The 21,094-nt window shown below is 45.0% G+C and overlaps 1 protein-coding gene across 2 annotated transcripts; it reads left to right on the top strand.

The window, feature by feature from the left end:
- Window positions 1-6,104: 6,104 nt before the first annotated feature.
- TACO1 (translational activator of cytochrome c oxidase I) lies at window positions 6,105-20,149 on the top strand. 2 transcript variants are annotated; one of them, XM_075350341.1, is made up of 6 exons: window positions 6,105-6,184; window positions 8,856-9,122; window positions 9,194-9,300; window positions 11,012-11,145; window positions 12,225-12,402; window positions 15,243-20,149. In XM_075350341.1, exons 2-6 carry the CDS (start codon window positions 8,876-8,878, stop codon window positions 15,441-15,443), a joined length of 867 nt encoding a protein of 288 aa, XP_075206456.1. In that variant the 5' UTR covers window positions 6,105-6,184; window positions 8,856-8,875; the 3' UTR covers window positions 15,444-20,149. The 2 variants fall into 2 exon arrangements, with proteins under 2 accessions (XP_075206456.1, XP_075206457.1); XM_075350342.1 differs by lacking the exon at window positions 6,105-6,184 and adding an exon at window positions 6,193-6,385.
- Window positions 20,150-21,094: the final 945 nt, after the last annotated feature.

Below are 21,094 nucleotides of genomic sequence, written 5' to 3'. Positions count from 1 at the left end.
GAGAGTAGTAGAGAATGGGTTTCACAGCCGCGCCAAAAGACTACTGGATTCTTCTCAGATTAATGTTTCTTTTATTTCATAACAGGTCAAGTCTACGCGTTTCAGGAGAACACAGCTCCCTTCCTCAGGACAAACCAGCAAAGAATCATCAAATCCAGTAGTCTTTTGGCGCGGCTGTGAAACCCATTCTCTTCAACCCGGGTAGAGGCATACATACATGGTTAAAGTCCCAACAAAGGGTACGCCTTGTCGCTGGCTCTCATGAAAGTCCAATTTGTTTGCTAAGTACCTTCATTTTTTTTAACAAATTTCGTATAGCAGTAATGCAGTTCCGAAGTCATCAATATTATGAACCATCAAGAATGTTGGCATTGACCTCTTTAGTGCATGGACCACCTGGAAAGCTGACATTGCCCCTTAACTACCCTAGACCACCAGCAAAATTGGCATTAACTCTACCCTACACTACATGGCAAGGATATTAAATAAAAAAAATTGTATCAATATGAACGCAACATTACGGCCCATGTACACTAAGCAATAATCGGGAATGGGCATTCGTTAGAACACTTGTTTGCAGATTATCGGCTTGTGTATAAAATGTCAGCAATTACCCAAGAAAGAAGCAAAATGCTCACTTGGCAAATGATTATTATGATCATTAGGGCAATAAAATCATCGTTGTCGACAGCACATTGTCTGGTGTCACAGGAGCAGTGCCACCGATAATGATGACATTCTATCAGACATAAAGATTACATTGATGATCATTCTGGTGATCCTGTCTTAACAGGCCATTAAACGTCTGATGGTTGGCTTATATATAGCCCATCGGTGGTCATGGAACTGCGGCGGACAGCAACTGTAAATGAACAATCCTTTGTAGGAACAGTAATGGGGCCCCAGAGATATATGAGGAGAGATAGCAAACGCAAATAGAGGAAGATACACAAACTAATCCTTCCACTAATCATCACTGTCATTATTTGCAGTCTATGGAGTCAGGAGAGATGTTATGCTTCACCTGCCCTAGAAATCTGTACCACAATGTAAGGGGATTACACAATCCAGACCGGATTACACATGACATGTCATATGAATCACCATCTACAAGTGGGTAATGGTTAACAACTGTGTTTACCTGCTCATGAGCGCTGTATACACCCATCACCAGCGCAAGCATATTGTTCATTGCTTCCATAGTTGCATAGGATCAAGAATAACTGTAACCAAGTGCTTGACCCTGAAGTAGTTGATCGCTTGCTTGTTTCTATAGTGGCAATAATTTGCTGCCCCAGGTATACAAAGAAGAAAGAAGGCTACATAGTAAAAATCTTAATAGACCCCCGACCAACGTTAGAGCGGCAGAATTCGACACCAAGGGAAGAATGACCTGGTGTTTGTTTTCCCCTTTTCTTAGGGGTGCTTCACACATAGCGAGATCGCTAGTGAGATCACTGCTGAGTCACGGTTTTTGTGACGCACCACTGACCTCATTAGTGATCTCGCTGTGTGTGACACTGAGCAGCGATCTGGCCCCTGCTGTGAAATTGCTGCTCGTTACACACAGTGCTGGTTCATTTTTTGGACGTTGCTCTCCCGCTGTAAAGCACACATCGCTGTGTTTGACAGCGAGAGAGCAACGATCTGAATGTGCAGGGAGCCGGCTTCTGGCAGCCTGCGGTAAGCTGTAACCAAGGTAAATATCGGGTAACCAAGTGAAGCCCTTTGCTTGGTTACCCGATATTTACCTTGGTTACTAGCGTCCGCCGCTCTCAGGCTGCCAGTGCCGGCTCCCTGCTCCCTGCACACATAGCCGGAGTACACATCGGGTAAATAAGCAAAGCGGTTTGCTTATTAACCTGATGTGTACTCTGGCTAGGAGTGCAGGGAGCCAGCGCTAAGTGGTGTGTGCTGGTAACCAAGGTAAATATCGGGTAACCAAGCGCTTGGTTACTCGATATTTACCTTAGTTACCAAGCGCAGCATCGCTTCCAAGCGTTGCTGGTGGCTGGTCACTGGTCGCTGGTGAGATCTGCCTGATTGCCAGCTCACCAGCGACCATGTAGCGACGCACCAGCGATCCTGACCAGGTCAGCTTGCTGGTGGGATCGCTGGAGGGTTGCTAAAGTGTGACGGTCCCTTAATCAATGGGAAAATTCCCTACTCCTTTATCTACTAGCAATACACTTCTACAATAGACTGTAAGCATCCAACATCCAAATTGTAAAGGGTATGTAACTAACTAAGGGCCGCTAAGGGTCTCTGGGAGGCTAGCCCCTGTTACAACAGGATCCCAAAGTGGTCAACACAGTCTCAGTCCTTCTGTTTGCTAGGAAAAGACATCAGCACTGGAAGGTTTGAGATGGAACAGCAGTAAGATAGGAACATTCTAACAGAATTTCACACAAATCAGGGTCAGCTTTTCACCAATCAATTTAACTTGTCCAGGTCATCTTTAGCCTCCAGTGTGACACACAATACGGAAACTTCTTTGTGCTGTGTCTGCTTCCAATCTAAAACTCAGAATAAAAAAGAACCCATGAGGCTATGGCTATGTGCGCACGGTGCTTTTTTTGCGGCATTTTTGCGTGTTTTTCAGGTGCGTTTTTGGTCAGAAAACTGCATGACTTTGCTTCCCCAGCAAAGTCTATGAGCTTTCATTTTTGCTGTCCGCACAGTGCTTTTTTTTTAGCTGTGTTTTTGAGCTGACAAAAAAAAGCAACATGTCAATACTTTTCTGCGTTTTTCCACCCATGCAATGCATTTGAAAAATGCAGCAAAAAGCGGGAACAAAAGCGCAGCAAAAAACGCACCGAAACGCAGTAAAAACGCATGTGTTTTTACCGGTGTGTCTTCTGGTACAAACTACTTCAAGAAACTGTCCTCGGGGGAGTATTTGGAGATTTTCATTTCCCAAAGAGTTTGATTTATCGTTCTTGAAGAGTTTTTCAAGCATTTTTGGAGAGATTTTTTGATTGGACAGTGCCCGGTTTGGACCATTTTCCATCAAGAGCTATTTCAAAGAAGTAACATCTACTTTGTTTTCTCTCAACAGGCGTTTTCAAAACCTGAATCAAAAAAATAATGCTTGAAAAACTGAACATATGACCAGCTAAGCAGATTTTCCATTAAAAAAATAATAATAATAATAATAATAATAATAAGCGCCAACATATTCCACAGCACTTTACATACATCAGCAACTGTGTCCCCATTGGGGCTCACAATCTAAATTCCCTATCTGTATGTCTTTGGAGTGTGGGAGGAATCCAGAGAACCCGGAGGAAACCCACACAAACACGGGGAGAACATACAAACTCCTTGCAGATGTTGTCCGTGGTGGGATTTGAACCCAAGACCCCAGCGCTGCGATGCTAACCACTGAGCCACCATGCCGCCCATGAAAGGAACAGGAAAGGTCTTTCAAGCGATTTTTAAGGAGTAGAGATGAGTGAATTTAGGTTCAAAGTTCGGGTGCTTTACGTATGCAAACCACTCGCATGAGCATCACTGTGCTTGGGCACACGCGGTGCTCAGCTCATTGTGAGCCACTTGCAGTATTTGAACGGCTCGCACTTTGGGTAACAACAGTATGATCAGATGTAGTGTGCAATAAACATTTTTTTAAAAAAAACCCTCTTATCCACCTCCAGAATTGCTCTGTTTATGGCTGCATGTGGGTGGGGACCCGAACTGCCCAATTAGTGGCATTTTTCTTTTCTTAAACTGAGAGACTCCAAAAAAAACCCAATGATCCTTGTAGAGCAAAATGTGCTCTTTCTAATGATATCAGAATTAATATATTTTAGGGGTACCCTTTTTGAGAAATTTGACCTAAAAATAGGTACAATTCGGGTTTTTTAAGTTTTTCATCATATGTGGGTGTGAATATTTCCACAAATACATATGCTTTGACCGTGATATTGCAGCAATGCAAAGTCATGTAGATGTTTGTTGTACAGGGTAAAGCACCAGTTCCTATTGGTTTTTGGTCTTGAGTTATATATGGGCAAAGTTAGGCATACATTTTAAGCGAGGCGTTTTGCAAGCTACTTTGACACAAAATTGCGGCCGAAATATTGTTTTGTCATAGCCGGTAATAATTTTATCGCGTTTAGCAGCAAAAGTTGAGCTAGTATGCCAAATTTCAGCATCATAGCCAGTATAGAACTCTAATGGCTATGTGCCAAAGTTTGCAAAATCCTCTTAGCTGAAGCCGCAGGCTTGGGGGGGGCTTCCAGTGAAAGGTCAACAGTGCCCAATATATTTGAGATCTGGCCCTAAAAATTTACAGAACCTCTTTTCAAACATACATGTACATCCTTATAAATTTTCAGCAAAATCGGAGAACGTCGAGTGGGGACGATTTTTAAAACTGGTCCACTTGACACGGAATGACCCGTGTGAAAACATGCACATATGGACAAGCCCAGTGATTTTAATGGGTCTACATGTGAGAGTGTCTCCAGTATGTGTGAAATTCAATGGACGTCACACGTACATGAAATATGGACGTGTGAAGGGAGCCTACAGTCCAGCTGCAATACATCTCTTTTGCACATAAATTCCAAATAACTGTTCCTAAAATGGCCGAATGTGCAAATTGATTTGTTAACTTAGCTGAACATTTCAGGACTGTTAAAGGGTATGTGCGCACGTTGCTTTTTACCTGCTTTTTACCTGCTTTTTCTTCTGCGCTGTTTAATGCCAAAATGGATGTGTTCTTCTATTCAAGCAAAGTCTATGGGAATTTGGGTTTCTTGTTCACACTATGTTGTTCAAAATGCTGCCTTTTTGTGGCAGAACTTTGGTCAAAAACTCAGCTTTTCAAAGAAGCAACATGTCAATTGTTTTTGCCATTTGGGTTTTGCACTGCAAAGCTGAGTTTTTGACCAAAGTTCTGCCACAAAAAGGCAGCATTTTGAACAACATAGTGTGAACAAGAAACCCAAATTCCCATAGACTTTGCTTGAATAGAAGAACACATCCATTTTGGCATTAAACAGCGCAGAAGATAAAGCAGCTAAAAAGCAGGTAAAAAGTAACGTGCGCACATACCCTAAAAGAAAAGGTGCAGCCAACCCTTCACCAGTTTCTATTTTCCTAGTGGTTGAAGTGTGATATATCCACTTTGACCAAGTTACCATAGCGTGTCCTAGATCTGAAGTCTCACTTGCTCCCACAATCCTCGCTTCACACAGAGTTGAAGTCTCAGACAATCTGCATGGCCTCCACCGCCACAGCCGCACATAGTCCATAAGACACCTTTCTAGTCCTCAGAGCACTGAAACAACTTTGGAAGAGGCCATGTGTAGTTATTACTCAAACATCTTACATATTACTCATGGATACACTCTATAGCTAAGTTCACATGTCCTGTAGTCATCCATTAGAGCGGATCCTGCATAGATCCGTTGGGAAATTGATGTCTGTTGGATCCGTTTTTTAACATGGGAGTCAATGGACAACAGATCCATTAATGGATTGCTCTTTATCTTCCATTTGTAACGGATCCAGTAAGGAAACAACGGATCCGTTACAAATGCAAGTACAACGGATGGCTAAATAGCAACTTATTAACGGATCTGTTGTCCGTAGACTCCACACGCCTAGCAGACATTTGTTATTTAACAACCATATAGATTCCCCTCTGCGCCCCTCTACCAGCATGGTGGTTTACTGTCACTGCTTTCATTTTGGGGGTCTTTAGTTGTGTCCCTTCATGGTGTGCAGCCATTCTAGTCGTGGTGTTTAGGGAAAGACTTGCTGGTATTTTGGGGGACTTTGGGTGTCACTGTAGGAGACATTGTGCTTTCTTGCCCCACATTATGGGGGGGACACTCAGGTTACCATCATTAAAGGCTCAGTGGCTGTCACTTGTCTTATTGTGTCATTGTGGGAGCTCTCTGACTTGTCACTGTCCTTGAGGTTCACTTACTTTTGGGTATGCATTTCCTAAAATAAAGCAGCAGACATGGCAAAAGAAAGTGAACAGTTATCATGGAAGAAAAAGCACGCACTGACTATGGAATCTGCCCCAGCAACAAAAGAGCGGAACTGAATTGCACGGAGCTTGTTTCCGGGTGGACGCGTGCTCCGGCTGCACCCTTCCCCCAGTGTGAGCGGCGCACTGTTAGTTTCAGCAAGGAGACAGCGGGCAGAGGAGGATGTGATCCTGGAGGTCAGTGCCCGGGTGTCCGCACACCGGGCTCGGTGTATGTCCCCTGTCATGGCCAGTTCCTGGTTTTTCAGGGTTCGCCCTGTAATGTTCCCACGTACATTACCTGTTTGGAGGTCATGTGACCTGGGAGAAATTAGTGACGCTGTTCTACCCCTACTACAGTGATCTACATCTCCCAGCATGCCCTGACAGACCGGACAGGTAGCTGGGAATAATAGTTTTAAATGAAATTCCTCATTAACTGTCTGTGTGCTGGAGGCAATGTAGAGCTGGGAATCCATGGCTGGTACAGCATAGTTGGCCGCAATACCAAAGTTGCTGGGTGTGTCCTGAATTATCGGAAACAAAACTTGCCAAATTCAGGCATGTGCTGTCCATTGAGGGGTGTCTGTGTAAACTCCCTCTCCCCTCTTCTTAAGTGGGTATTTTTTTTGTCCAGTCTAAGGCTTTGCCAGTGCTGTCCTGCAATGTTTCTAGCCCACACAGTATTGTGAGCCTCTGAGGTCATCCTGCAAGGGTTACGTAGGGCAGGAACCTCTGATGCCATCCTGCAAGGGGTACCTAGAGTTGGGGCTTCTGAGGCCATCCTGCAAGGGTTACATAGGGTAGGGGCTTCTGAGGCCATCCCGCAAGAGTTACATAGGGTAGAGGCTTCTGAGGCCATCCCGCAAGGGTTACATAGGGTAGAGGCTTCTGAGGCCATCCCGCAAGGGTTACAAAGGGTAGGGGCTTCTGAGGCCATCCCGCAAGGGTTACAAAGGGTAGGGGCTTCTGAGGCCATCCCGCAAGGGTTACAAAGGGTAGGGGCTTCTGAGGCCATCCCGCAAGGGTTACATAGGGTAGAGGCTTCTGAGGCCATCCCGCAAGAGTTACATAGGGTAGAGGCTTCTGAGGCCATCCCGCAAGAGTTACATAGGGTAGAGGCTTCTGAGGCCATCCCGCAAGAGTTACATAGGGTAGAGGCTTCTGAGGCCATCCCGCAAGAGTTACATAGGGTAGAGGCTTCTGAGGCCATCCCGCAAGAGTTACATAGGGTAGAGGCTTCTGAGGCCATCCCGCAAGAGTTACATAGGGTAGAGGCTTCTGAGGCCATCCCGCAAGAGTTACATAGGGTAGAGGCTTCTGAGGCCATCCCGCAAGAGTTACATAGGGTAGAGGCTTCTGAGGCCATCCTGCAAGGGTTACATAGGGTAGGGGCTTCTGAGGCCATCCTGCAAGGGTTACATAGGATAGGGGCTTCTGAGGCCATCCTGCAAGGGTTACGTAGGGCAGGAACCTCTGATGCCATCCTGCAAGGGGTACCTAGAGTTGGGGCTTCTGAGGCCATCCTGCAAGGGTTACATAGGGTAGGGGCTTCTGAGGCCATCCCGCAAGAGTTACATAGGGTAGAGGCTTCTGAGGCCATCCCGCAAGAGTTACATAGGGTAGAGGCTTCTGAGGCCATCCCGCAAGAGTTACATAGGGTAGAGGCTTCTGAGGCCATCCCGCAAGAGTTACATAGGGTAGAGGCTTCTGAGGCCATCCCGCAAGAGTTACATAGGGTAGAGGCTTCTGAGGCCATCCCGCAAGGGTTACATAGGGTAGGGGCTTCTGAGGCCATCCCGCAAGGTTTACATAGAGTAGAGGCTTCTGAGGCCATCCCGCAAGAGTTACTTAGGGTAGAGGCTTCTGAGGCCATCCCGCAAGGGTTACATAGGGTAGGGGCTTCTGAGGCCATCCCGCAAGGGTTACATAGGGTAGGGGCTTCTGAGGCCATCCTGCAAGGGTTACATAGGGTAGGGGCTTCTGAGGCCATCCCGCAAGGGTTACATGGGGTAGGGACTTCTGAGGCCATCCCGCAAGGGTTACATAGGGTAGGGATCTCTGAGGTCATCCCGCAAGGGGTGCGTAGCGTAGGGGCCTCTGAGGTCATCCAACTGTCAATTTTTTCTCTACATTGAAGCTGTGCATGAATTATGCGTCAGACTTGTATTTTATTACAATACTGGAAAAATAAACAAGCTGGACATTTATCCTGAGTGGCGGTTAATATACTCCCATTGCGCCAAACCATTATCTTCTTTCCTTGCAAGGGGTACATGGGGTAGGGGCCTCTGATGTCATCCCACAAGGGGTACGTAGGGTAGGGACCTCTGAGGTCATCCCGCAAAGGGGACTTAGGGTAGGGTCCTCTGAGGTCATCCCGCATGGGGTACGTAGAGCAGGGGCTTCTGAGCTCATCCCGCAAGGGGTACATAGAGTAGAGGCTTCTGAGGTCATCCCACAAGGGGTACGTAGAGTAGGGGCCTGTGAGGTCATCCCGCAAGGGGTACGTAGAGTAGGGGCCTGTGAAGTCATCCCACAAGGGATACGTAGCGTAGAAGCCTCTGAGGTCATCCCGCAAGGGTATGTAGAGTAGGAGCCTCTGGGGTAATCCTGCAAGGAATACATAGGGTAGTGGCCTCTTTGGATATACTGCACGGTTTACAGGAGGTAGGGGCCAATGTGGCCTTTTGCAAACGTTACAGGAGGACGAGGGGGCCACTGTGGCTTATTTTCAGAAACTTTATTGGCAGCAAAAAGAGATCATGAATAATGTGGCACTCTTCTGCCATGTGTGACTTTGTTTTCCTTCGTAGTACTGTGTACTGTGAGGAGCAGTGGTTGACTTTCTTGTCCTCCATTTCCGTAGTGTGAGCCTGTGGTGGCATTATGTCTCTAGCATTGGGCAGGTTCTGCGTCTCGTACCGGAGCAGTCTCTGGAGGTCACTGTCTGGATGTCAGGAAGCGTTGGATAGATTGCATTGTCCTGGTCGCGAGGCGAGACTTCACGCATCTGCAGTAGCCTCGGCTGGACATAATAAATGGTCCAAAGTGAAGCATATAAAGGGTCCAAAGGATGCAGCCAGGTCACGCCTGTTCGCCAGGCTCTCAGCGATGATCAAAGTGGCAGTGAGAGGTATGGAAAAGAGTTGCATTATAGGGGGCTGGAGGAGATGGGCACAAGATGATTTTGTTTTCTCCTTACAGAAGGGGGACCAAACCCCGACTTCAATCCACAATTATACCAACTGGTTGAGCAGGGACGGCAAAGAAACATGCCAAAAGCTTCCATTGAAGCTGCCGTTAAAGGAGCGGTAAGAAACCGGAGCCTAAAGCAAAAAGAGTAACGGAGGGGCTGTTTACATGGGGTGGAGATTTTTCATAAAGAAATTCAGTTTTGTACATACGTAGTGAATGAGATTTCATTAACATTTAATCTTTTCAATAGTAATTTGTGCTGAAGATATTTACCATTACCAATACAAGCTTGTACAATAATTCCTTGGACACTATTCCTGTGCAATCTCTTTAGGTAGATCAGGGGTAGGGAACCTTTTTACTGCCGGGGTTCAATTGGACTTTTCTACTAACCTTCAGGGGCCGCTCAAAATTATCATCTTGAAAATTACCCTGCTATGTTTGGTCAAACAATTAACTCACCCCTTCTGTGGTGGCTGGAGCTGCTTCTCTTCGGTGCGGCTGTGATGTTCGGTGATATTGATCTTGTTGCTTCTCATAACTGCTTTTCAGGTTTGTCTCAGTCTTTAGAAGCTGGGGCATAGACATTATAGGAGACGCTGGGGCGTATACTTCACAGGAGAGGCTGTGGCGTATACTTCACAGGAGAGGCTGGGGCGTATACTTCACAGGACACACTGGGGCGTATACTTCACAGGACACACTGGGGCGTATACTTCACAGGACACACTGGGGCGTATACTTCACAGGAGAGGCTGGGGGCGTATACTTCACAGGAGAGGCTGGGGGCGTATACTTCACAGGAGAGGCTGGGGGCGTATACTTCACAGGAGAGGCTGGGGGCGTATACTTCACAGGAGAGGCTGGGGGCGTATACTTCACAGGAGAGGCTGGGGGCGTATACTTCACAGGAGAGGCTGGGGGCGTATACTTCACAGGAGAGGCTGGGGCACAAACATCACTGGGCTGCATGGATTGCACTGAGAGAGCACTAACGAGCACGGACAGCACTGGCGGTGGCATGGACAGCACTCGGGGTGCACGGACAGAATTAGGTGGCATGGACAGGACTGGGGAAGCATAGACATTATCAGGGAGGCATGGATAGCACTGGTGGGGCACGGACAACAGTGGCGAGTACACAGCACTGGGGGGTGGCACACGGCACTATGGGGTACAGAGCACTAGGGGGACACGGACAGGACTGGTGAGCACAGACAGCACTGTTGGCGGCACGGACAGCATTAAGTGGTGCAGGCAGCACTATGGGGCACAGACAGTACCGGGGGAGCATAGAGATCACTAGGGGGGCATTACACAGCACTGAGTGAGTACACAGCACTGGGGGGTGGCACACAATACTGAAGGGGGCACGCATACTACTAGGTGGTACGCAGCTCTGGGTTGTGGCCTCACAGCACTGGGGGAGGAGTCACACAGCACAGGTCTGGAAGGCATGGACAGTAGGGAGCCCGGTAATGTTGCTGCTCCTCTAGTTCTTCTGTGGGATGGGAGTGCAACTCGCGCTTAACCTGCTCACAAGGTAAGCCCTTAGCATGCTGGCACAGGCCAGTGTGAGGACTTCATGGTATGTGCATGAAGCTGCATGCGCGTCCTCGCATCACCATTGGGATTTAAAAGGCCGGCAGCCGGTAAGACCGAGGCTGATGCCCGAGCACTGTGGTCCCTGGGAATGTGCCCATGGGCTGCAGGAAAAGTCTCTCCACGGGCTGGAGGTTCCCCACCCCTGAGGTAGATTATGTAGAATTGGATGATGATGCAGATATGTATTGTTGGGTTATTAATATCTTTTTTTTTTTTTTTAAGGATAAATCTAAACCCACGTCCTTTGCCTTGTATCAAGCTAGAGGACCTGGTGGATGTTCCTTAATTATTGAGCTCCTGACTGATAACACCAGTCGCTCTTTTGCAGATCTCAAGCTCCTGCTTAATAAAAATGGGTATGCAATTTTATAACCATATAAACTATTGCTAAAATTTGTGGCTAATATTTCTCGTTTTTACCATTATTGAAGGCTAAAATGGTTTCAGATGCTGTGCCCCCAAGTAACCAGCTGGAGGGAAGCCTGGCTTGATGTCCATTTTAAAGGGACTCTTGTCAGCACAGGATGACTGTACAAACCAAGCAGAGGCACTTGGTGCACCAAGGCGAGGCCAAACATATAAGTGCAGCCTCCCACCTGCTTGTTCTCCCTCTATCTCCATTCTTCTGTTTTTCTTCTGCAAATCCAGAGCTGTCAATCAAAATGAGGCTGAAGAAATAGAGAAAACAAGTAGGTGGGAAGGTGCACTAGAGTGTTTGCTCAAGCCAACGGAGTGCTGAGCCCCAGTACTTGGTTTGACCAGTCATTCTGTGCTGACAGACTCTCTTTAAGGCCTCTAAATGCTAGAAAGTGTTCAGTTTCTCTCTAGTGTCACTAAGGGGTAAAATAAACATTTCAGGGCGGCCATTCAAATTCATGGTTTGTCCAAGTTAGAAAAGACGGGTCTACCATACTGAGAGATGCTCTTCGTACACTTTCTCCACTCTCGATTCTGAACAGAAGTCACAACGCATGGAAAAATGCATCACCTAACGTTTATTACATTTCTTCCAAAAACACTGGCCTCCTTTTTGTTAGGCAGGAAGAGGGGGAACTGTGCCATATAAATCACTGTACAGTTCTGTCAAAGACACAAAACTGAAAGGAACGTTATTTTCACATACAACTTGCGCGCTGCAATGCATTGAACAATCAGCAGGGTAGGAGGAGGGAGAACTGTGCAGCTACAAACATCCACACAGTTCTATCAATGATCAGGCAGAGGGCTTAGAGCACTCAGCCCGATCATAGGCTGCCAGTACCCCTGACTGACTGCAACTATAAGAAGAAAGAAACTTTTTAGTAGGATTTTTTTTGTTCTAAAATACATACATTATAACCTGAAAAATTTGGTATAAAGATTTTACTTCGCAACTCTCTATTTTGGGTTTTCACATGAAAAAAAAAGGGGTAATTTTTCATTTTTTGTTTTACAGAGGAACTCACACTGATGCGCTACATTGCTTTAACAAAAAGGGTGTAGTGACCGTCCAGACCCAAAACAGAGATGGGAAACCTGTGCAGATGGAGCAGGCGCTGGACCTGGCCATACAAGCAGGAGCTGAGGATGTGGAAGAGATGCAGGACGAGGAGGAGGAGAAAGATGTGTACAAGGTGGGAACACAACACCTCCTGTCAAGGGGACTCTGATGGAGAGTTAAGCCTTCATTGAAAGGAAAGACATACCTGGAAAATTAGAAGTGATTGAGGCAAAAAATACAAGTCTAAAGTACAAATGGGATAAGGAGCATAGATGACAGATGAGGACCCTCCCTTCCCTCCATCCTATCTCTCCTTATGTCTCTCCCTCCCTGATGTCTTATCTATTCTTGCTGTAGTTACTTGATTTGTGAACTTTGTACGGAAAAATTCTTCAGTAACTAAACAGTTAAAAAAAAAAAAAACTGGGACAATGAATAGCAATGATCAAGTATAGTGGAACCTCGGTTAACGAGTAACCCAGTTAGCGAGTATTCCGCTTAACAAGCAAAGCTTGCTGTAAATTTGTAACAGTTTACGAGCAAGCTTTGCCGTACGAGCAAAATACTCACCACACACTTCCGGTTCCGTACCTCCACCGCGCTCTAACCCTCTCTTGCAGTCCGCACACACACATTATGCTCACCTTACCTTCCGTTCCATCGCCGGCCTCATGGTTCTTGTAGTTCGCCGGTACAGGATGTGTGTCGGGTAACCATTGCGACGAGGGAGGAACTTCCACTGTCAGCCGCTACTCAAAGGCAGCGTGCTGGCCAATCAGAGGCAAGCGGCTCCTGCCTTTGAAGTCAGCGCTCCGGCAGCGGAAGTTCCTCCCTCGTCGCGATGGTTACCCGATACACATCCTGTACCGTCGAACTGCAAGATCCAGGAGGCCGGCGATTGAACGGAAGGTAAGGTGAGCATAACGTGTGTGCGTGTGTGTGTGTGTTTGTGCATGTGTGGAATGACACAATAGGGGACCAGGATGGGACATTTAACAAGTTGTGGAATGAATTGCCTGCATTGCAATGATTTCCTATGGGAAATCTTGCTTTGCTGAACGAGTAACTTGGTTTACAAGCACACTCCCAGAATGGATTGTTCTCGTTAACCAAGGTTCCACTGTATTTCCATATAGCAGATCAGTCCATGGGTCTTTGAGAAAATGTAAGCAGAGCAAATTCTCAGAGTAAGTCCATTGCTAGAAAATACCGTTTATTAGGCTGTGTGTCCATGTTGCTTTTTAAAGAGGTCGTGACATATAGTCAAGGGAATATTAGTATATGGTTAGCAACAAGAAGCTATTCCCAGTGAAAAAATGTTATTGATAAATTGCTATCTAGCAAGATATTGCTGAGCATTTGCTTATTGGGAGTCTTTGTAATACATTTATGTATCCAATGGTAACCTGTGTGAAATATTGTTGATTATCTTTTAACTGGCTCTCCGGTTTGCCCTAGAGCAGACTGGGGGTTATAGTTATATCTATATGACCTAATGAGAACACCTCCATGTTTGAAACCTGTTTAGCACTATTTATCAATAAAAAATTTTCACTGGGAATAGCTTCTTGTTGCTATCCATGTTGCTTTTTTGCTGCTTTTTCAACTGCAGCGTTTAATGCCAAAATGGATGTGTTCTGCTTTTCAAGCATAATCTATGGGAATTTGGGTTTCTTGTTCACACTATGTTGTTCAAAATGCTGCCTTTTTGTGGCAGAACTTTGGGCTAAAACTCAGCTTTTCAAAGAAGCAACATGTCAATTGTTTTTGCCATTTGCGTTTTGAACTGCAAAGCTGAGTTTTTGCCCAAATTTCTGCCACAAAAAGGCAGCATTTTGAACAGCATAGTGTGAACAAGAAACCCAAATTCCCATAGACTTTGCTTGAAAAGCAGAACACATCCATTTTGGCATTAAACGCTGCAGTTGAAAAAGCAGCAAAAAAAGCAGGTAAAAAGCAAAGTGGACACATAGCCTTAAACTCAGGAGCCCCTAAGTTCTTCAAGCAGAGGATGCTTCAGAAAAATCTGACGTTTTTTTTTCTCTGAAGGAACATGTGATATTTTTGGTTGTTTTCTGAGCATTCTTCTGACGGTTTTGCGCGCCATTTTTTTTTAAAGAGTTTTCCCTTGACTTTTCTAACGTCTTGTTTTTTCACTGTCGTTTTCAGCTTTTTGGGGGTTTTCTTTTTACCTGATTGAATAATAAATAAATAAGAAGCTGCTAGCATTTAAAAGAAAAGAAAAAAAAATTACTAAATACTTCCGGGCTGCTTATGAGATTTTCCCCTTGATTTGTGTTGTAAAGTTCTGAGCATTAAAGATGGGGTGCACTAACCTTGCTAAAATGTATAGTGGACAACAAAAAAACACTATATAAGAACAATAATTCAAGCAAACCACTATAATAAATGGTGTGCAAACCCCAGGAAAAGGGACCCCACGTCGGAAGAACACCCACGGAGGAAACCCAAAAGCCTGAAACCAAGAGTTTTAAAGATGGGGTGCACTAAACTTGCTAAAATGTATAGACAACAAAACACCGGTATATAAAACAATAACCAAGCAAACCACTGTAATAAGCGGTGTGCAAACCCCAAGAAAAGTAAAGTTCAGAGCGTCTTCTGAGCAAAAATGACCAGAAGAATGGCCAGGTCACTTCTTTTATCTGATTGCTGCCTTGAAGCGGTTAAAAAGCTTGAACATATGAACAATAAGTCGCTTTTGAATACAAATGCTTATGTTCATTTTTTTCAGTGCTTTCATGATGTTTTTTTCAGACATTATCTGCTCTGAAATGCGCCTGAAGAAACGTGCGTGAATACCATTAATCCTAGGATTCCTATAGGCACCAGATTTACATTTGGTATCTCCTTATGGCCCACAGATGGAGGCTATGCTCAGAGAGGATCTTGAAATTGTTCTCTTGGATTTATGTTGATGATGTTAATTTGTTTGATATTCTTTCTTTCCAGTATATCTGTGATTCATCCGCTTTACGAGATGTCCGCAACCAGCTGATCGCCTTAGGATTAGTGCCAATCTCTTCCGGGCCGGAGTACCTGCCCAATATCACTGTACAACTCTCAGACACTGACAAAGAAAGGGTCTTCAAACTTTTGGAATTGATTAAAGACCAGCCAGATGTCATGCGGGTCTATGACAATATAGAATAAGGAGAGCCACTGGAGATGCAGCCGGCTCCGAGTGTAAGCGTCATTACAGCCACAGGTCTTCCATCTGTGACCTCCATACGGCAGACAAGTTTTATGGCTCACAAGGATCTATGTGACAGTTGTGCTCGGTGGAAGCTACGAAGGCAAGAATATGATGTCCAACTTGATTAAAATATGGCTGAAAAGAATTCAAATGGAATCTGAGCAAGAGATGATAAATCATTGACTTATCTGAGAATTTTTACTATAACACAGTAAACTTTTTAACTCCTTTAATGCAAAAGGATATATATGTACAATATCGGTCTAAAGTACAATAAATGGGTTTCCTTGTTGTAATTGAAATGTGAACATCGAAGATTTAGACTGAAGGCAGCAAATTCACAAAAGAGCACATATAGAAATGCCGAGTAAGGCTGTATGCGCACGTTGCGTCGTGTCCCTGCAGAAATTTCTGCAGGGATTTGACAGCACATGTGCGCGTCAAATCGCTGCAGAAACACTGCATAATGAATGCAGTGTTTCTGCCGAAAAAAAAGCCGATTTCATGCGCTCTGGATGCTGCCTCTCCCATAGACAGTGCAGGAGCTGCATCCAAAGTGCGCGAAAGAAGTGACATCACTTCTTGGAACGCAGCGATTTGGAACAAAAGTTTGGCATCCAAATCGCTGCGCTTTCAAACGCAACGAGCGCACGTCTCATGCACAATCTTCATAGATTGGGCAGGGGACACAGGTCGAATGCATTTACGCTGCGGTGCAATACGCAGCGTAAATGCATGATATTCGGCAATGTGTGCATGAGCCCTTAACAAAAAAGCAACCATATTTATTAAACCTTAGATTCTTCAAAACTATTCCCCCCTCCCTTTTACTATGTTGACATTCTCTCAAGCAATTTCGTCAAGTAATCACCCAGAATGGCTTCCAATAAACAGGCATGCCACATGAATACTTCAATTGTGAAATCACCAGACTTAGGCTGCTTTCACACATCCGGCTTGAGCTCTGCGGCTCAATCCGGCTGTGCAAGCTATGCAACGGATGCGGTGAAAACACCGCATCCTTTGCATACGTTTTTCCCATGCGGCCCGTCCGGTTTTTGCCGCTTGCGGCATGCTACTGAGCATGCGCAGTGGCAAAAACCGCATGCGGTGGCCGGATGCGGTTTTTGCCGCATCCGGCCGCCATAGGCATGCATTGAAAAATGCGCCGCATCGGCCGAATGCGGCGCGATGCGTTTTTTTTTTTTGCCGCACGAAAAAACGTGGCAGGCAACGTTCCATCCGGCCGCCGCATCGGCTAAATCTGCCGCATGCGGCAAAAACCGGATGGAACGCAAGGCTTTGCGGCACTAATTAAAGTCTATGCAGAAAAAACGCAACCGGCAGCAAAAAAAAACGGTTGTGATTTTCCTGCAAAGTGCCGGAGTGTGCCGCATTGCAGAAACCGGAGGTGTGAAAGCAGCCTAAAGGGGGCTTTACATGCTACGATATCGTTAATGAATTATCGGCGGGTTCACGGTGTTTGTGACGCACATCCGGCGTCGTTAGCGATATCGCAGCATGTGACACTTTTGAGCGACCTTAAACGATCGCAAAAGCGGTCAAAATCATTTGCTGTGGAGAGGTCGTCCTCAAACAAAAAATCGTTTTCTGCTTATTAGCGATGTTGTGCGTCGTACCTGCGGCACCACACATCCGCTATGTGTGCCACCGGGGGAGCGACGAACATCTCCGTACTTGCCTCCACCAGCAATGCGGAAGGAAGGAGGTGGGCGGGATGTTACGTCCTGCTCATCTCTGCCCCTCCGCTTCTATTGGTCGCCTGCCGTGTGACGTCGCTGTGACGCCGCACGAAACGCCCCCTTAGAAAGGAGGCGGTTCGCCGGCCAGAGCGACGTTGCAGGGCAGGTAAGTGCGTGTGACGGGTGTTAGCGAGGTTGTGCGGCACGGGTAGCGATTTGCCCGTGTCGCACAACCGACGGGGGCGGGTACGCTCGCTTACGCTAGCGAGATAGCAGCGTGTAAAGCCCGCTTTAGGCTACATACACAAGCTGCTTTTTTGCTGTTTTTTTTGGTGCAGTTTTATTGTCAGAAAGTTCTCACTTTTGACTTCCCAGCAAAGTCTATGAGAATTCAGATTTGCTGTGTGCAAGTTGCTGTTTTTTTTGTCTGCAGTTTATTTGTAATAAACGTCTAAAAAAAAAGAACAGCAGCATGTTCTATCTTCTTGCATTCTGTCCTGTATTTCTCACTAGTGATGGGAGGATTCGCCTATCAATGCTCCACCAAATCAGGGTTGGAGGGGATGGATCCCCGGTATCTGACCGGATGCTAGTCCCCATATAATCTATGGGGACCAGAATCCGGCGCAAAGAGGGTAGGAGTAAGCACTTCATACTCACCGGTCACTAGTGCAGCTGTCACACTGCTGCCGTGGCCTCTCATTCTTCTTTCAGGGCCACTCATTAGGCTCACCGCCCACCGGCGTCTGGTTGCAGTCATACAGCTCCCTCAACCTGAGTGACAGCATGTCTGATGCTTCCAATCACGGACCCATTTTTTTTTTCCCACTTCTCTTCAGCAGTGTGTATATATGTGCACGTTTATTTCAGTTTGGCTATGCTATGAGTAAGGACTCCAGTCCGAAACGCGTAAGCGTATTCCCTGCATTGGTGAACCATATGTTTTTTTTTTTTTTAAAACCTGCTTAGTTTTTAACTATTTTAAAGATATGGAATAAAAGTTGTTTTTAGAATTTCCTGGTCGAGTTGCTGGAATTTTCAAAACCAAGAATACCATCTCCTTTGTGATTATCCGGAATCAAGTTCCCTGCACTGCCCTGCATGGACTGGACTCCTCCAGACTTGACATATGCTGTGGTTCGGTGAGCTAACAAAAAATGTTTTCTTCTATAAATAAAATTTGTGTAGGGTTACCCTATATTAAGATACCCAGCACAGATAAAGCCCACGGCTACAATCTGCAGCCCCCAGCCGTGCATTTATTTTGGCTGTGTTTCAAAATAGGAGGAACCGCTTGCGGCTTTTTTTTACATTTAATTATTTAAATAAATAATTTTAATAACAACGTGCGGTCTTCCCCAATTTTGATAACCAGCCAAGATAAAGCCAGACAGCTGGAGGCTGGTATTCTCAGGCTGGGGAGACCCACGGTTATTGGGAGCCCCCAGCCTAAAAGTATCAGCCTGCAGCCTCCCAGGATTGTCTCATCCATTACATGCGACAACCCCAGCACTTAACCCGGCTCTTCCCGATTGCCCTGGTGCGTTGGCAGTCGGGGTAATAAGGGGTTAATTTCAACTCACAGCTGACACTAACCTCTAGATTTGTAATGGGAGGTGTCTATGAGGTGTGTTTTGCAGAGATTTTTACACAGTTTCATACAGTACTGCACCATATTCCATAGTGGTTCTAAGGCAGACTATGGCAAGAACCTACTGAAATAAGCAAAGAAAAATTATAAAAATGACATTACTTTAAGATGCTCCATCAATGTAGAAAGTTTCAAGAACCGTAAACGTATTTTTAGGAGCAGTCACAACATTATCAATCGCTATGATGAGGACCACTCCAAGAAAGAAAGATCAACAATTACCTCTGCTGCAGAGGATAGGTTCATCAGTGATACTACTCTCCAAAATTGGATTATTGACAGCACCTCAGATAACAACCCTCATAAATGATGTACAGATATTAAATAGACACATATGAATTGTTCAGAGGAGACTGTGAGAAGTAGGCCTTTATGAATCAAATTCTGCAATGAAGCCACTACGGAGGACCGCAAACAGGAAAAAGAGACTTGCTTGGACTAAGCAACACAGTGATTGGACATATCAGTGGAAATCTATACTGTGTTCTGATTAATCAAATTTAGAGATTGTTCGGTAACAAGCACTATATCTTTGTGAGACATATATGCGGTGCACATTGATCAGCATGGAGGAGAGGTGTGATGGTGTTGGGAAACTTTACCCAGCATGGCTACCACAGCATTCTGAAACAAGCCATCCCATCTAGTTTGCATTTAGTGTTACCATCAGAACAAGGACCAAAACACCTCCAGGCTTTGTTAGGTGTATGCGATGGAATGCTGCATCAAATGGATGGACTCCACAATCATCTGAACTCAACCCAATTGAGATGCTTTTGGAAGAGTTAGACTGCAGAATGAAGGCAAAGCAGCTAAAAAGTGCTCAGCACCTCTGGGAAACTCTTTAGGACTGTTGGAAAGACACTCCAGGTGACGACCTGATAAACTGCTTGAGAGAACACCACGGGGGTAAAACTGCTTGAGAAAATACCATGGGGGTAAAACTATCTCGTTTGTTTCACATGTATTTCGTAAAGCCTTGTTGCCACACATGGTTTTGCTGTCTTAAGTCTGAATTTACAATGTGCATATTCCAATATGAACAGGTGTCCAAACTTTTGACCGTTACTTTAAGCCCCGAAGAGGTGTGATTTGCCGCATGGAGGGTGTACATATACTTCATTGGGATGGTACAGGATGGGTGTCCTTATCATTTGCAATCGGAAATTACTTTAACATACACCAGAGATGTCTCTGCATCTGATGGGATCGGAGCTAGCTCTGATTTCCTCTGTTAAACCATTTCAATATTTATGTCATATGATGGTTGCTGTAAAAAAACCAAAACCAAATAAAAACATACCTGAAATGCAGTTTTTGTTCATTCCTTTTCAGAAAATCAGAATTAGAACGTAATCAAGGGGTCACATGTTACCCAAAATAGTATGAATAAAAACTGCTACTCGTTGCGCAAGAAAGTTAAGCCCTTCACATTATTGGATGTTTTGGGGAGGGGGGAGGGGTTAAACTGTTTTTCTAGCACAAAAGTAGTGAGACATAAATCAAGCATCACTATAATTGTACTGACTCCCAAAATTACCATGTCTTCTATGCTGCAAGGTTAAAATATCCAAAATTGATTAGAGATCTATTGTCTTTTGTTCGCACCCCTTGCCTAAAATATTTGTGCCTCAGAATATGGCGACCAAAAAGTTTTATTTTATTTTTTTAAATAGTGTAAGGCTATGTGTGCACTTTCAGTTTTCACCTGTGCTTCAGGTGCGTTTAGGGTCAGTTTTGAACTGCAGCGTTTTTGTGCCCAAATGCATGCATTTTGGTTTTCCATTAAAGACTATGAGAATTCATGATTTCTTGTCCGCACTTTGCGTTTCAAAACGCATCTCAAAATTTACATAAGTTTGGTCAAAAACCATGCGTTCAGAAAAGGACCCTGTCAATTGTTCTTGCCATTTGTGGTGCGTTTTGTTAACATTGAAGTCAATGAGAAGTAGCAAAAAGCAAGAAATATCAAAATTCCTGCGCTTTACCTGCTTTTTCATTGCAGAAAACATGCGTTTTGGACTTCAAAATAATTATTTGATATGTCCCTTTACACACACACATAATCCGACAATTAAATTTAAGAATAATATGCATTTATTGCTATTTTACCGATAAAATGTATATTAACGCTATAATTTTATTAAATATATCTTTTTCCATTATTTTTCCCATTAATATAGATTTGTCCCTTTTTTTTCTCTTTTTTTTCATTCTGTTTGACTATTTAATCTTTATTTAGCAGTGTCTTGAT

This window comes from Anomaloglossus baeobatrachus, chromosome 5 (genome assembly GCF_048569485.1).
Source record: "Anomaloglossus baeobatrachus isolate aAnoBae1 chromosome 5, aAnoBae1.hap1, whole genome shotgun sequence".
NCBI classification, from domain to species: Eukaryota; Metazoa; Chordata; class Amphibia; order Anura; family Aromobatidae; genus Anomaloglossus; species Anomaloglossus baeobatrachus.
The sequence above is the reverse complement of the archived record's forward strand: the minus strand, read 5'-3'. Positions and strand labels throughout refer to the sequence as shown.